This window comes from Aspergillus lentulus (genome assembly GCF_001445615.1).
Source record: "Aspergillus lentulus DNA, contig: Alt12, strain: IFM 54703, whole genome shotgun sequence".
Taxonomy (NCBI): Eukaryota; Fungi; Ascomycota; class Eurotiomycetes; order Eurotiales; family Aspergillaceae; genus Aspergillus; species Aspergillus lentulus.
The window spans coordinates 303,498-318,439 of record NW_028322115.1 but is presented as its reverse complement, the minus strand read 5'-3'; the positions used below and the strand labels follow the sequence as shown (position 1 = coordinate 318,439).

The window sequence follows — 14,942 nt, the reverse complement described above, 5'->3', positions numbered from 1 at the left end:
CTATAAACATAGGTATAACTCAGCAGTCGAATGTAGTGATACTCTGCAAGATACTTGCCTGGCAGTCCAATTCGTTTCTCTTTGTCTCTCCTCTCAATATCTAGGTCATCTGTTTCCACGGAACGCAGCAATGGAGGCCATATCCAGCAAAAAGTCACCCTCTTGCCTCCCAAAGAAACTAGTACATATCAATAACGACCCTTTTTCTGCAAAATGAATACATACCTGCGAACCATAATACTAATCCGTTTTACATTCCTCAAATCCAACGGCTCCGCATTAACTTCCCTCCCGCGATACGTCGCTCGTAGATCCCCCCATCTCACTCTCACAATTGCCCTCTCCGCCGTCCGGAACTCATACTCCCAGCTAACCGTACTTTGCTCACGTCTATCAGGCCGATTAGGCAATAGCCTGTCTTTAAGAACTAGAGTGTACACTTTCCCATCCGAACCGGCGATGTCCAGCTCGAGCCCGTCGGCGTCAGATAGATCCCAGGATAAGTCGTCCGTGGTTCGCTGGGAGGCAAATCCTGCTCCGCCGAGGGTGGTGATGTCCAGATGTCCGTTGAACCGGACTGTGTTGTTTGGGAGAATATTAAGGCTGGAGTATGAGGAGCCGCCCCGGACGCGGTCGTCTGAGGAAGTCCAGTTTGTGGGGGACCATGGTCTATATCATTAGCTATGTTAGGCACCATGCAAGGTGACTTACTGGTCACCTCCAATGAGGAATTTTTGGCATGATGGAGCCATTGGGCTGGACGTGTTATGGAGGATTGTAGTCGATGCGGACATCAACTGTTTATACAGGGTCGATCGATCGATCGGGTTACCAGGTGGATGACGTAGTAATCGCGGTAATTCAACTCCTTCAGAGAACCAATAGCGCACATCATATTCATAGTGACAGTGGATAGATATCATCTACAGCTTGTGCTTTCTCTGACCGGGACTACCATTCTCCTACAAAATCTGTGCTGATCTCGACGGAACCGACAAGGGTCTTCCTATTGGCACTCTTAGGATCTCATCCACGGTCTCCACACTCAATCTACTTGTGCCACACATTCTTCTCCCTACCCGAGTCTGTCAGCTGGTTCCGAAGCTCCACCCGCCCCCTCTGGACCATCTCCCGCCAAACCATCAATACGCCTAGATGTCTCTATCGCGAATACAATCCGGCACACCAATCATTCCCTATCACATAGACCATCTCCTTGATGCGTTCCGTAACGGCGGTGAAGCAGCCCCTAAACCCACGTGGCGAACACTCTCCGGGCTCATTGTACACCACTTCGCGACCTGACTCGGGATCGACGAAGATATCTGGGGCTACCGGGTCCATGGTACTGGATAAGTGGTATTCTAACGGAGTACACTTCCATTTGCAGCAATAACCTATGCTGCATAATCTGCATTACCTCGTATGAACCCATTGTTTTTAATAATTGATCAACCAATCAGCATGCGTCTAGCACCTCAAAACATCGTGTCAATTAGTCAGGATTCGGCCTCGCAACATTTCGTGTCCCGAGATCTCGTATAAAGTCATAGAACTAACGCGGATTTGGAAATGCCAAAGATGCTGCCCGTCTCTCGTAGCTTATTGATTAGGAGGGTTCCTCGGCACATAACCTGGGGACCCTGCATCGCGCGCTGCACGCACTCGACCGCCTTATCAACCCTGCACGGCATTCAGCATCCCAGCCAACTTGCATCATATAGAAGAAACGGCCAATTCATACCACAGTCTCGAAGAGCGTCTTCTACAATGCCAGACAAAGAGACTAAGACACGGGACCAGCTCCTCGTCCCCTCCCTTCTCCCTCGCATCTACACCTTCTGGTTTCAACATATCCCCTCGAACGAGCGCCTGCTCCTCCCCTCCCCGGAAGACTGGATGAAATGGTTCGTTAAATCCGACGACTTCGACAGCGCCTGCTCGTACGTCCTTCCCCTCATTCCCACCATGTATAGCTCCAGCTAACCCTCCAGATCCCAATATTCTTCCATCCTCACCGCCATCCGCGAGGCCAATCTCTCCGCAGAGGAGATCCTGTCTAGAACTAGGCCCTCCACCCCCCAGGACTGGCTAGCCCTCATCATCCTCCTCGACCAGCTCCCCCGCAACACCTACCGCGGCGAATCCTCCCGCATCGTCTTTGAATTCTTCGATCCCCTCGCAAGAGCTATCGCCCTCAAAGCCGGCGAAGCAGGATCCCCAGCCAGTGGTGGCAATCCCTTCCGCTATCGCCAGGGTCAGCGCATATGGTTCTACATGCCGTTCATCCACTCCGAGGATCTAGACATGCAGGAGCTTGCGCGGGTCAAGTACCAGGAGATGGCGGAGGATTTCACCCGTCTGCTTGACGGGGATGCGACGGGGTTATCAGATGACGAGGCGGAGTGCCGCCGTATTCTGTTGGAGAACCGGGCGAGGCTGGAGGAGCAGCTGAAGACCCATTTCCGCGTGCATAGGGAGCATTATGACCCCATTGCGCGGTTTGGGCGGTTTCCGCATCGGAATGTCGCGTTGGGCAGGGAGACGAGTGACGAGGAGAGGAAGTTTCTGGAGGAGGGGAAGATGTTTGGGTAGTGAACTCTCTATCTCATTGCAACTGTACTCGTAAATAATTTGAAAAAGACATTACTGATTATCGTAAATGAAGGGAATGTGGGAAGTACAATGCCAGATATGGTTATCAGCGTGTTCGTCAAATCTGGCTCAACCCTTGATCAACACCCGCACACCCTTGCTATCCATCCTAGGGAACGGAATGAAAATTTCGTGCTTGATGGCCACGTCTTCTATGGTGGTTTCGTACAGTTCCAGGTCCATTCTGCGGAGGAGGGCCGACAGGGACAAGAGGATTTCTGCTTTGGCGAGGCTGAGAGATCCTGTTAGTAAATGTATACCCAGACGGAGAACAGACGTACTGCATTCCGATACACTGGCGCGAACCCTTGGAGAAGGCGACCATGTACTTTTCCAGGCGTTTGCGCTCGGCGGGGTCGATCCAGCGCTCGGGCTTGAAGCGATGCGAGTCGGGGAAGACGGTTTCGTTGTGGTGCATTAGGAGGCAGCTCATGCTGACGGGGGTCTTTGGAGGTTAGCGACGGTCATTAATAAGGTCAGGGTGCATACTCCTGGGGGAATGGTCCAGTCTCTGAACTTGAGGGCGTTGTAGGGGGCGATTCGCGGAAGACGGGCAGACACGCCGTAGGACAGTCTAGATATATTAGACACACTCTGGACGAACTCAGTGTAGTCCATACCTGATTCCTTCCAACATGACACCAGTCTATTCAAGTGTCAGCCTCGCCCATATTCGACAGATCATTTGGCTCATTTGACTCACCAGGTAAGGTAACTGCTCCAACTGAATGAGTGCCGGATCCTCGCCGACCGTCTCCAACTCCGCCTTGAGCTTCGCCATCGTCTCGGGGTCGTTCAACAGGTAGAACAGAATGTAGGTGATCGCCTTGGCCGTGGTCTCCGCCCCAGCGGAAACAAGCACCTGCATCTCCTGCGCCAGCCGGGTCTCACTCTTGTTCTTCGCCGGCAGATCACTCCGGAGGATATCGTCGAAGATATTCACGAACCCCCCATTCTGCACACCCTGGTCGCCCTTCTCATTATGAGCCGCAACAATTCGCTTGATCATCTTGCGGCAACGGCGCTGGAAATCGAAAAACAGCTCCATCCCGGGGTTCAGCCACGCGGTGACCCCCTCCGGCAGGGCAAGCAGCAGCGGCAGGGCCCACGCCACCGGACGGATAAACACCATCGTCTTGGCGGTGCCGTTCAGCGTGCCGTGCCACTGCGGGATGAAATCCGGTGCGTCGAGGTAGCGGTACCCATCGCCCATGCTATAGTCGGTGATGACATCGGTGGTGTAGCAGGTGAGGGCGTGCTCAATGTTGAGCGGCTGGCCGGTGTTCTTGAGCTCCTCGAGGCGGCGGCAGAGCTTGTCAACGAGGGCCTTGATGGCGGGTTCCTGGCGGCGGATGCGCGCGCTGGAGAAGAAGGGGTTCAGCTGGGCACGGAGCTGGCGGTGCAGGTGGTGATCGATCGTGTTGAGGAGAGCCAAGGGGGCGTTGAGGGTCTTTTGGTAGTATTCATATTTGTTGCGAGGGCTGTCGCGCGAGTAGAGGACTTCGTAGTAGTCGGGGTCGTTGATGTGTAGTTCGGTCGGGCTGATGCGAACGATGGGGCCTGTATGACATTAGTACAAGTGGACCGTCAGAATGTCAAGCCGACAAGGATAAATGCCAAGAAGTGATCTATCGAACTTGACCGGGTGCATCCAAAACGCAGCCGACGGTCAGGGGTTTTACACTGACCGTATTTCTCATGGAGACGACCAATCTGAAAGGTGAACTGTCCGCAGCAGATGGTATCCCAATAAAACTCGTACAGATGGGTCAATGCAGCGAGTTTGGGTCCGGGGAAACGGGCAATGGGAGACAGATACAGCCGGTCGAGAACCACCCAGAGTAGATAGACTGCCCCGAGACCGACAGCCGAAGCCACGGGATGCGAAAGCAGGAGACGTAGCAGTTCCATTGTTGACGGGGAGTCAATTGCAGGTGTGGTTCATGCAGAAGGGAAACTCCAGCTCACCAGAACCATGGTGCCGGGTCGGGTTGGCCGTCGACAGGTTTTAAAAAAGTTGAGGAGTGCCATTCACTCGGACTGTGGCCAGTGCTCTGACCCATCAGACTGGCCGGGGGGTGCAGGTGCACAGGGCGTGTGAATTCAGTTTTGAGTTCCCATGTTGTATTAGCTTTTTGTGGGTGTCTCATTCTGTCTACGGAGTACTCCGTAGAAGGGAGGCAATGAGTGGAGACCGAAGATCAAGGAAGACAGCCGTGCATCTACTTCCAATGATGAGCAGTAGGAAACTCATCCAAGGTTTTCCAGGCTCCCCAAAAGACCCAGCTGCAGACTGTGAAGTATGCCCGTGCTTATTCTTCACGGCAGACGGGTAGCCGGATGGAGACTCCGGGAAACATTGCAGTCGTAGTGGATTCCTGGAGCCCACGGGCCCTGTTTCTAGCCAGTCAGAAGCCATGTGTGCGTTGGCTCGGGACCCAGTGCATTGCAGGATTGCCCTATTGGGAAGACAATAGCTTTATCGTGGGCTGCTCACAGACGCTAGCGAGGTTAGTCTCCCTTCCTTCTACTGGTCTGTGTGGCTCTAGCCTTTTGTTAGGGCGTGATAGGCGTGGAAGTTGTAGGGAATCTATGGTCGGAGCCATCATAACCGTTCTGTCGGGTCAAACGAGATGATAATATTGACATGGTTGAGATATGTACATTTGCAGCCTGCATAGAGAACAGAACAGAACCAACGAACATGCATACTATCCTTCATTTCCTCTGGTTATGATCATTATTAATTACGATGAGCATCCGGACGACCCGCGTCTCGACCCACTGATCCGTCGCGTTCCTTTCCCGTTCCGGGCTGGGCTGAACTTATCCGGGGAGCTGGCCGCTGCCTTCGTACTTCTGATCCTTCTCATTTTGCCTGGGTTGATTGGCTGTCCGCCTCATGGCATGATGGTGTGAACTTCTCTTCCAGGTTCGTGCTGCCATGCTCCGGAATGTCGCCTTTCCCGTTCAGTACCATAATCCATACCCACAGTCGTCTAACCATCACTGAAAACTTGACTGTTGGTCATCAACGATAAGCTTCCTGGTCCTTCAGAATGATATGGTGCTTTGGCAACTTGTCCCCGACAGAAGGCCCACTGTCCAGTCGACGACATAGTAAGAATCATACATCGGGAAATGTCACGGCAAATAAGCCGCTGAAAATGAAATGTGTCATAGCTGACTTGGCCTACGAATCCAAATTTACAAGGCTACAATGTCTTCCTTTTGAGTTTTGTGGCACCCTGGTCTCTCCCGCACAGTGGAGTATCACTATCCATGGTACAACTCCGGGGGTTTCCAGTCGACCTTGATGTGCTAACTGGCTAGGCTACCTTATTATGAGTTGATCAATATAAACAATGCTGTAGCCGGTCGTTTGTTGCCTATTCTATACCGTCTATGGCGGCATCTAATGATATTCATTAACTCAAGACTGCAACTGACACTATAAAGTCAGCTGGACTTACAGTGTCGGTCAAGGCATGCTGAAATTCCTGCTCTTCTGCCACGTGCGCTTCTGAAATGCTTCATTATGCATTCACTTAACATTGATAGTCCTTTGACTGGCTATTGCGCAACACACGATCCATGGGGCTATTCCATATGACCGTCCTGGATATTTCTCGTCTGTTCGACAAGAACAACACTCATTATAAGTCAAATGGATCTTTGTATGATCGGTGCAGGGGTTATCGGCCTACCGTCCGCGCTGCTGCTGGCCGAGCCAGAGTACAGGGGATCAAGTGGGTACTTCACTTTTTAAGATTTCCGCCATACTTGTAACTGACTAGACTGTGGATTGACCCAACACTTTGACAACAGCGACAGGTACTCTAGTGTCTGGTAAAAGCGCGTCGCTCCCAGATATCGCCTCGACCTGCACGGGGCCTCCCATCAATGCGACTTTCTGTGTCAAGTATCAGTCCATGACCCCGATCCCCTATCTCCTCCCACGCCGAACAAATCACTCGAATCGATTTGTTCGATGTTTCGGCGGAGATCAAGTCGGCCGACGATGCATGATATCTAACGGAAGCGTGGTTCATAGTCGACCTGGAGTAGAAACCATCGAGACAAGGCTGTTGTTCCTGTCAAGGACGGGTGGTGCTGATGAGTAGTGACTTCAAGGGACGATCCCACAGATGTATACTGGGGGTATATCCATAGGCGAAATAGCGAAGACAACCCAACGGCCGTCCATCCAGACACACGCTCTGGCGAATTGAAAACGTCGTCTGACTCTGTCCCTCAGAGGCATGTCATTCAGCTTCTAGTTGGATTCCGAGCTTGCAAAAAAGTGGGTACGACTCGAGCGGGAGGGCGATGTGAGTCTCGCCTACGGTCAGCACCCTCGGCTATATATACTGCATGAAGTCCTAGACCATATTCATATCATTCCACCTCGACGGGCTAATGAAATATCTGTATACAATTCTCCCACACGTCCTAAGCAACTTCTGCACTGAGATCCTCTTCAAACCAGTCAGAACAACGCCACTCTCTACATCGTACAGCTCTCATTCCGAATCTTGACACTCATGCCCCTGATTAACTTCCCATGGTAATCTGTCGAGCGGTATACTCTTCACCGTCTCCAACTGCTCCTCCGCCCGACAGGAGACCCTATTAACACTGGTCTCGAACCCAGCGCCACAAGCTGCATCGCCTCGTCTTTCGTCTCCGCGACTGATTACACGAGCCCACCCGCGGCCGTCTCGAGCGGTGTGGCTTGCCGATCTCCACAAAGTCCAACAGAGCCTCAAACACGCAGGAAGAGGAAGAGCTGCAGCTGCATGCATTCCAACAGCAATATTAAGCTGCTCCCTGAATGCGCGTGGTGCCTCTCCTTATCGGAGCGCCCCACATACGCATAGTCTAGCCCCATGTCGCCGAAGGCAACTAGCGGCGAGGTGGATTAACCCAGCTGCTCGTTGCGAAGGTGCTCAGGGGTTGAAATAATGTCTTGTCGTCTGCGAGGTGATTTCGGCAGCAGGGCACAAGTGCTCTCCGAGGGTCATTGTGCATATGTTGGGATATTGCTTGACTGTTTAAGGTTCTCGTGCGCCCCGGCTAATGTCATCGTGGTGGGGATAATTTGCGCAACTTTGTTTTCTAGGGGCGTTGGAGCAGCTGAGCGAAATCGGGCTTATGGTATCGTCTTCCCTGGTAGATGAGATGTCTTGGATTTATCCAAGGTGAAGAGTCTACTGCTGCCTGTGCGTAATAGCAGATCCCGTGGAATGAGATGCCATACATCAGCGTACTGAAGACGGTATACGTCCGTGGCTGTGGACATTATTTCGTGCAGGAAATATATTATGACGTGATGTGTCGGGATTTGATTAGTAGCATATTATTATTACTCCATTATGATGTTAAATCTCATCTGGTTCATGTGCGACCTTTACAGAAAATATAAAGGAATCAAGCACATCTCTCATGGACAATGATGTGATGTATGCTGGGAGGTAGGGTTACTAAGAATCCAGAGCATCAAAGCAGTTAAGTGTCCCAAGACAGTATCTGTATATACTCAATCCTCCAGAGATAGACCAGTCGACTGAATGAGGCCGCTCCTTAGCCTATGTTACCCCTAAATCTGGACAGTTATACTTGGGGATGACCTTCGGGCAGCCCTTAAGTCAACGTATCCATGTTCACTATAACTAGAGCAATTATAGTAGTAGTAGAGGCTCGGTAGTAAGACGAGAATGAGTGATTGCGATGTAGAGGGTCCCTTCACATGTTATGGGTCATGGCGAATTAGCACTCCGCATAAGCCTAATTCGGCATTGGAGATGTAAACTTCCCTGCTACAATTCACGCAAAAACCCCCATTCCAATGCCAACTGACTTATAAAAACCGGTGTATGGAGTAATGTTGACTTTGACTCTTTTAGTAGGTGAATATCCATCTATAATAATATGTCATGCATGACACGAGTCAGTCACCGGAAGATTCTGCCGTCATGCATCACCAGGCTTCAGCGAAATCCTTGCCAGCAGTGTGCCGTTCACCAACCGGATTCCCGGCATCGATTATGGCTATATCGGGTGGCTCTGATCGTCTTCTCGGGATATTCCAAGGAAATATCTTGAACAATAGTCGGATGGTTCTGCCCTGAACTGATAACGGATACTATCGGCCAGATTCGGACAGACGCGGCTATCCTCGCTCACGTGCCTCGGATGGAAAATTTTCACCATTTTAGGACGATTCACCAGCCACAGTGCCGTCCATAGCCGATTCTTTATCAACTGTGCCTGGCAGCCTGGCGAAAAGCCATTGGACAATGCTTGACGTCGGAAAGTCCCCTGTGGCTGATGCAGGCTGGTGTGCCTGTGTTCTGGCCAGCTTCTATAAATGTTATATAAAACTTCGGAAAAGTATGGATCTCGTACATCACCATGAGCTCCATCTGGCAGCCATCGATGGCAACTGACACCCAACCATGAAAAAATTGTCTGATCCACCGCGGCCTGAACGTGGGAGGATGGTGTTATATACTAGAGACAAGTCCGTAGAGCTGTAGAAGCGTAGACTCCAAAGCAAAGCAGCTGCTCTCTGACCGGAGAATGGACCACCCAGAGACTTCGACTCTGGATTCGCATTCGCCCAAAGCTTTCCATGATGACCACCATGGCAGCCAACCCCTCGACAGCGCCAGCGACTGCCTCTCCGATGAAACGGTAGACCATCTCGAACCCCTCGAACTCACTCGCATCAACACCTACCGACTCCAGCAAAAGACCACCGTGGGCTCCACACGCGGCCCTGTACCCCGCGATGCATGGCTACCGATGGGCGCCGGCAAGGAATACCCTCCGTTACTTCCCGATCCGGAAACATACGTCGTCGAATTCGATGGAGCGGAGGATCCCCTACACCCGTATAACTGGTCCATGACCCGAAGGTAGCATTGTTCATGCCTAGTTGCCCAGGAAGATGCTAACGCCGATTGACAGAATCTTCCTGGTCTGCATTCTCTGCTACGGCACCTTCGCCGGCTCATTCGCCAGCGCCGTCTTCTCTGCAGCCATTGCCTCCGCCAGCAGCGAATTCCACGTCAGCCAGGAAGTCGGCTCGCTCGGCGTCACGCTGTACGTGCTCGGCTTCGCCGCCGGCCCAACTATCTGGGCCCCCGCCTCGGAGCTCATCGGACGGCGCTGGCCGCTGTCCCTCGGTCTCCTGGGGTGCGGGATTTTCACTGTGGGCTGCGCAACGGGGAAGGACTTTCAGACTATCATGATCTGCCGATTCTTCGCAGGCTTGTTCGCGGCTAGTCCGATCGCAGTCGTGCCTGCTGTCTTTGCGGACCTGTTTAACAACGCGCAGCGTGGGATCGTCATGTCCATCTTCTGCATGGCGGTGTTTATCGGTCCGTTTGCGGCGCCGTTTGTGGGCGGGTTCATCACGATGAGTGCGCTCGGCTGGCGCTGGACGATGTACATCTCTGCCATAATGGTGTTGGTGGGATTTGTGCTCGTTGTGCTCTTCCTGGATGAGACGTATGCGCCAGTTATTCTGGTGCGCAAGGCGGCGACGCTGCGTCGCCAGACGCATAATTGGGGTATCCATGCGAAGCAGGATGAGGTCGAGGTTGATTTCCACGAGCTGATGCGGAATAATTTCACCAGGCCGTTGAAGATGCTGTTCACAGAGCCGATTCTGCTGCTTATTTCGCTGTATATCTCATTTATCTACGGGCTCATCTATGCCCTGCTTGGTGCTTACCCGGTCGTCTTCCAGGGGGTGTACGGGATGAATATGGGTGAAGGTGGACTGGCGTTTGTCGGCTTGATCGTCGGAGAATTACTGGGTGGCGTGTTCATCCTGTTTCTCCAAGGCTCGTATATCAAGAAGCTGGCTGCGAATGGAGACGTTCCTGTGCCTGAGTGGCGCCTCCCTCCTGCTATTGTGGGAGGAGTTACCTTTGCTGCGGGCATGTTTTGGTACGAACTACCCACTGTGCTACGTACAGAAGGACTTTTACTGACTGCTGCAGGTTCGGCTGGACTGGCTATACCTCATCTATCCACTGGATGGTCCCCATTTCCTCCGGCATTCTGACGGGCTTCGGCATCTTCTGCATCTTCCTGCAATGCTTCAACTACATCGTGGACTGCTATCCTACTTTGTAAGTCTGCTTCATTCGCTATACGTATCCCCGTACTAATGGTGCCAGGGCTGCCTCCACGATCGCAGCAAACACTATCCTCCGATCCGCAGTGGGATGCGCATTCCCCCTCTTCTCTCGACAGATGATGGAGAATCTTGGCGTGCAATGGGCTGGGACGATGCTGGGATGCATTGCGGCAGTAATGGTGCCCATTCCAATTGCATTCATGGTGTATGGTCCCTGGCTGAGGAGCAAGAGTCGATCAGCCGGTGCTCCTGTCTATCCAGAGACGAAAAAGCATTACGATGTTTGATGATTGCATAGAGTATAGACTAGATACCTCGATATGATTAATGATATGAGACATGACGAGTAATACACTACTTGAAGAACCTCATTCTTGCGGATAGTGTACGCAAGCTGTCCAAAGTATACATCGCTCCTGTAGCTCATACTCCTTTCAACTAGGGTCCAATCCCTCTATAATGTCTCTTCGCTTCGACTCGTCTTCGGGGAAAAATAATGTATGGACGGGGCTTTGGTCAGGACAGTCCCGCGTTAGATTCACTGCGGGATCACTTGATTCTGAACTCTTTCGGAATTCAGCTACATTGAATGGTTAGGTTACAATTCACATGATTTCAAGAAGGTGACTGTCACCATGTAGTTATGATATGCTGTCATTATGAGCTACTATTTTTGTAGTCAGCGACTCTTAGGGTTTAATGAACCATGGCACACCCTAATCCCGGGTTCAATATGTCATCGTCATTACTGAACCTTTTTGGGTCGGGATCTAGACAATCTAAAATAGAGAATTAAGCTTCTGAAATTAATAACGTTATATTAATTCATCATGATCCCCCCATTTACCAGAAGCATATTGTGGGGAAATCATGACACCCTAGATCAAAGCTAGTTATATATCTAGAAGGCCTTTCGACACCAAGGGAAACTCAATACTTTATTATACTACAAGTTACACAAACTTGATTCATTAGTTTATCTGTTCTTCATCAAGAAGATGTATAAGTATTTTGTTGCATTGCCCAGTATTACCCTGCTTTATTTATCCTTCCTCATAGTTTTAATACTACCTCAATGTAAGTAGCTTTCTGCTGGTCTTCACTACTTGTACGGCAGTACATGTGCTAAGCACCAATTTTCAGCCCTTGCCAAAGCAGCTTCAGTAGCCACCACTCCTGTCAATCGGGCATTGCCTAATGCGCCCAACGGATACACCCCTGAAGGCGAGACCTGCCCTTCGAATCGGCCCTCAATCCGAAATGCCACTGCCCTATCGAGCGCCGAGACGTCCTGGCTGAAAACCCGAAGAAACAAAACCAGAGACGCGCTGAAAGCGTTTCTCAGCCGAGTCGACTTCGGTTCTTTTAATGGATCTGACTATATTGATAACCATTCGGGTAATACGTCCGCCTTGCCCAATATCGGGATTGCAGTATCTGGCGGTGGCTACCGAGCCTTGATGAATGGCGGAGGTGCGCTGCAGGCGTTTGATAATCGGACCACGAACTCGACTCTCAAAGGCCAATTGGGGGGTATCCTACAGTCGGCTACTTATCTGTCGGGACTAAGTGGTGGGGCCTGGTTGGTTGGGTCAATGTATATGAACAATTTCTCGGATGTATCGTCGCTGCGGGACAATGGTTCCGTGTGGCAGTTTCAGGACTCTATCTTCAGTGGTCCGACTCAAAGTACGGCATGGAGCATCAGCACGGCGAAGTATTATTCTCAGTTGCTGGGTGCAGTGAATGAGAAATCGGATGCTGGCTACGAGGTCTCTATCACAGATTACTGGTATGCTTCTCTTACCTTGCGATTTGAAGAAAAGAAGCAACGCTCACTATTTATATCAGGGGACGTTCTCTCTCTTACCAACTCATCAGCGCGCCTGAAGGTGGTGTCAGTTATACCTGGTCATCAATCGCTCTGAGCAAGGATTTCCAGTCTGGAACGATGCCTATCCCCTTGGTCATCGCTGATGGTCGAGCTCCGGGAGAGATCCTAGTACCCGCGAACACTACGGTCTTCGAGTTCAACCCCTGGGAATTTGGGAGCTGGGATGAATCTCTGTCCGCCTTTGTCTCCCTAGAATTCCTGGGATCGAATTTCTCAAAAGGGACACTACCAACGGGTGAAAAGTGTGTTCGAGGATTCGATAACGCAGGGTTCATCATGGGCACGTCGTCATCCCTATTCAATCAAGCATTCCTCCACATAAACGATACCGACGCACCTCCGGCCGTGTCCAACTCAATCAGCGCCATTTTAGGCAGAATCGGGTCCGAGAACAATGATATCGCCGTCTACAAGCCTAACCCTTTCTATCACTATGCAAGCCAGTCCAAATACACAACATCTCCCTCGTTGACCTTGGTCGACGGCGGAGAAGATCTCCAGAACATCCCGCTAGATCCCCTTCTGCAGCCCCAGCGCCACGTTGATGTGATTCTAGCTCTCGACTCGTCAGCCGACACAACTACAAGGTGGCCCAATGGAACATCCATGGTAGCCACATATGAGCGAAACGTAGGCTCATCAGGAACGAACAGTGGCCTCCCCTTCCCCTCTATGCCTGATCAGAACACATTCGTCAACCTTGGGTTAAACAATCGCCCGACATTCTTTGGCTGCAATAGTTCAAACATCACTGGCTCCGCCCCGCTTGTCGTTTATATTCCTAACGCCCCGTATATATACCCGTCCAACGTCTCCACGTTCGATTTGCAATACAATACCAGTGAACGCAACGCCATCATTGAGAATGGCTACGATGTGGCAACAATGGGAAATGGAACACTGGACTCTATCTGGCCGTCTTGTCTTGCTTGCGCTATATTAAGTCGGAGCTTTGAACGGACAGATACAACCGTGCCGGAGATCTGCGCGAGTTGTTTCAGGAAGTACTGTTGGGATGGGACCACAAATGCCACTACTCCTGGCGATTATTATCCGACGTTGAAACTTCACTAGCACTAGGTAAGTAAAAAACCAGCAGAAGTGTAGGTGTATGGCGACAGAAAGCGCGATGGTTTAATTGATACGTATCAAGGTGCCTCTTCGATGGCTGGAAGCGAATGCTGAGCATGCTTAGTCGGCGCCACTTGGGACGAAGGGAAGGATATTTTTGACTCTCCATTCTGTATGTGAGAGCAGTATATAATGGTTGCTAGCAGACACACAACAGAAGAATGAGGTATATGACAAGACCCCCAGGCCTCTAGGTACATTACAAAACAAAAGATATAGGAATATTGTAAGCTTCGTGGCCGCTTGTGGAAGGATGAACAGCCCATTTCTCTAATTAGGGCAGCAACACATTTGCCTAGCTAGAATAGTATTTACTTTCAGTAATGCGTATGTACTTTTGCAAGTCAAGCTACATACAGAGGTCACTGAATTATACACAAGCCGCGCGGCTTATACTTCTCAACCAGCACCTGATTGCCCTTATATTGTGTCTTCTGCTTACAAGAGGATGACTAGAGATAGTCTCCCCCATATTGATTGGATTAAACTTCTCACCGTTGCTCAAAACAATCGCGTCGTCACGCCGCCCAGCATACCGCCAGAGGCCTTTCTTGTCCGGGTGAGGAGTAAAGAGGTCCCCAGTGCGATATTTCCGTCTTCTCCGGTAAGTAGGGAACACGGCGTGTAGAGTGCGGCCCTTCTCGCCGCGCACCACTACAAGCTCGTAACACTCACCTCCAGCATCACGCATCTCATATCCAGCAAAGGGATTAAACTCGAGATACGGCCACTCATCCTTCTCTGGATACTTCAAGGCGCCGAAAATAGCAAATTCGCTAGACCAATCACTTACTGGAGATGGACGACCTCAGCAATGCGATCGCCGGCTTCGCGAGCCATGGGCGCACCACCAAAGACAAGCATGTCAAGTGTCTTCAGGCATTCCATGCCCATCTCAGATTCGCAGAGCTCCTCAAGCATGGACGGCGTCAAGACGGCAGTCCGGGGCTGCCCGTGCTTGATGACTTCAGCGAGATAGTCGATCGTCAAGCGCTTTTCGTGGGTCAAGACAAATGCTGTCGCCGATATAATTGGGGCCATCATGTTGAGTATCCCCATAAGATGAAAAGATGGCCGATGGTAAGCATCCTTTTGCCTCTCTCTGCAACA

The 14,942-nt window shown here is 51.1% G+C and overlaps 5 protein-coding genes across 5 annotated transcripts; 2 read left to right on the top strand and 3 right to left on the bottom strand.

Moving 5' to 3' along the window:
- Positions 1–105: 105 nt before the first annotated feature.
- ALT_6065 (CIA30 family protein) lies at positions 106–752 on the bottom strand (the record flags this gene model as incomplete). The annotated part of the gene is made up of 3 exons (XM_033555683.2): positions 106–178; positions 226–669; positions 712–752. 3 exons carry the CDS (start codon positions 750–752, stop codon positions 106–108), a joined length of 558 nt encoding a protein of 185 aa, XP_033411574.2.
- Positions 753–1,770: 1,018 nt separating this feature from the next.
- Positions 1,771–2,595, top strand: ALT_6064 (DUF924 family protein; the record flags this gene model as incomplete). Its single annotated transcript, XM_033555684.2, has 2 exons — positions 1,771–1,943; positions 1,995–2,595. 2 exons carry the CDS (start codon positions 1,771–1,773, stop codon positions 2,593–2,595), a joined length of 774 nt encoding a protein of 257 aa, XP_033411575.2.
- A 129-nt stretch (positions 2,596–2,724) lies between these two features.
- ALT_6063 (cytochrome P450) lies at positions 2,725–4,566 on the bottom strand (the record flags this gene model as incomplete). Its single annotated transcript, XM_033555685.2, has 6 exons — positions 2,725–2,887; positions 2,937–3,100; positions 3,145–3,229; positions 3,276–3,301; positions 3,359–4,215; positions 4,344–4,566. 6 exons carry the CDS (start codon positions 4,564–4,566, stop codon positions 2,725–2,727), a joined length of 1,518 nt encoding a protein of 505 aa, XP_033411576.2.
- Positions 4,567–9,237: 4,671 nt separating this feature from the next.
- Positions 9,238–13,775, top strand: ALT_6062 (lysophospholipase 2; the record flags this gene model as incomplete). The annotated part of the gene is made up of 6 exons (XM_033555686.2): positions 9,238–9,575; positions 9,628–10,614; positions 10,668–10,799; positions 10,848–11,010; positions 11,893–12,599; positions 12,659–13,775. The coding sequence occupies 6 exons, from the start codon at positions 9,238–9,240 to the stop codon at positions 13,773–13,775; spliced, it is 3,444 nt and encodes a 1,147-aa protein (XP_033411577.2).
- Positions 13,776–14,127: 352 nt separating this feature from the next.
- On the bottom strand, positions 14,128–14,876 carry ALT_6061 (uncharacterized protein; the record flags this gene model as incomplete). Its single annotated transcript, XM_033555688.1, has 3 exons — positions 14,128–14,181; positions 14,275–14,580; positions 14,640–14,876. The coding sequence occupies 3 exons, from the start codon at positions 14,874–14,876 to the stop codon at positions 14,128–14,130; spliced, it is 597 nt and encodes a 198-aa protein (XP_033411579.1).
- Positions 14,877–14,942: the final 66 nt, after the last annotated feature.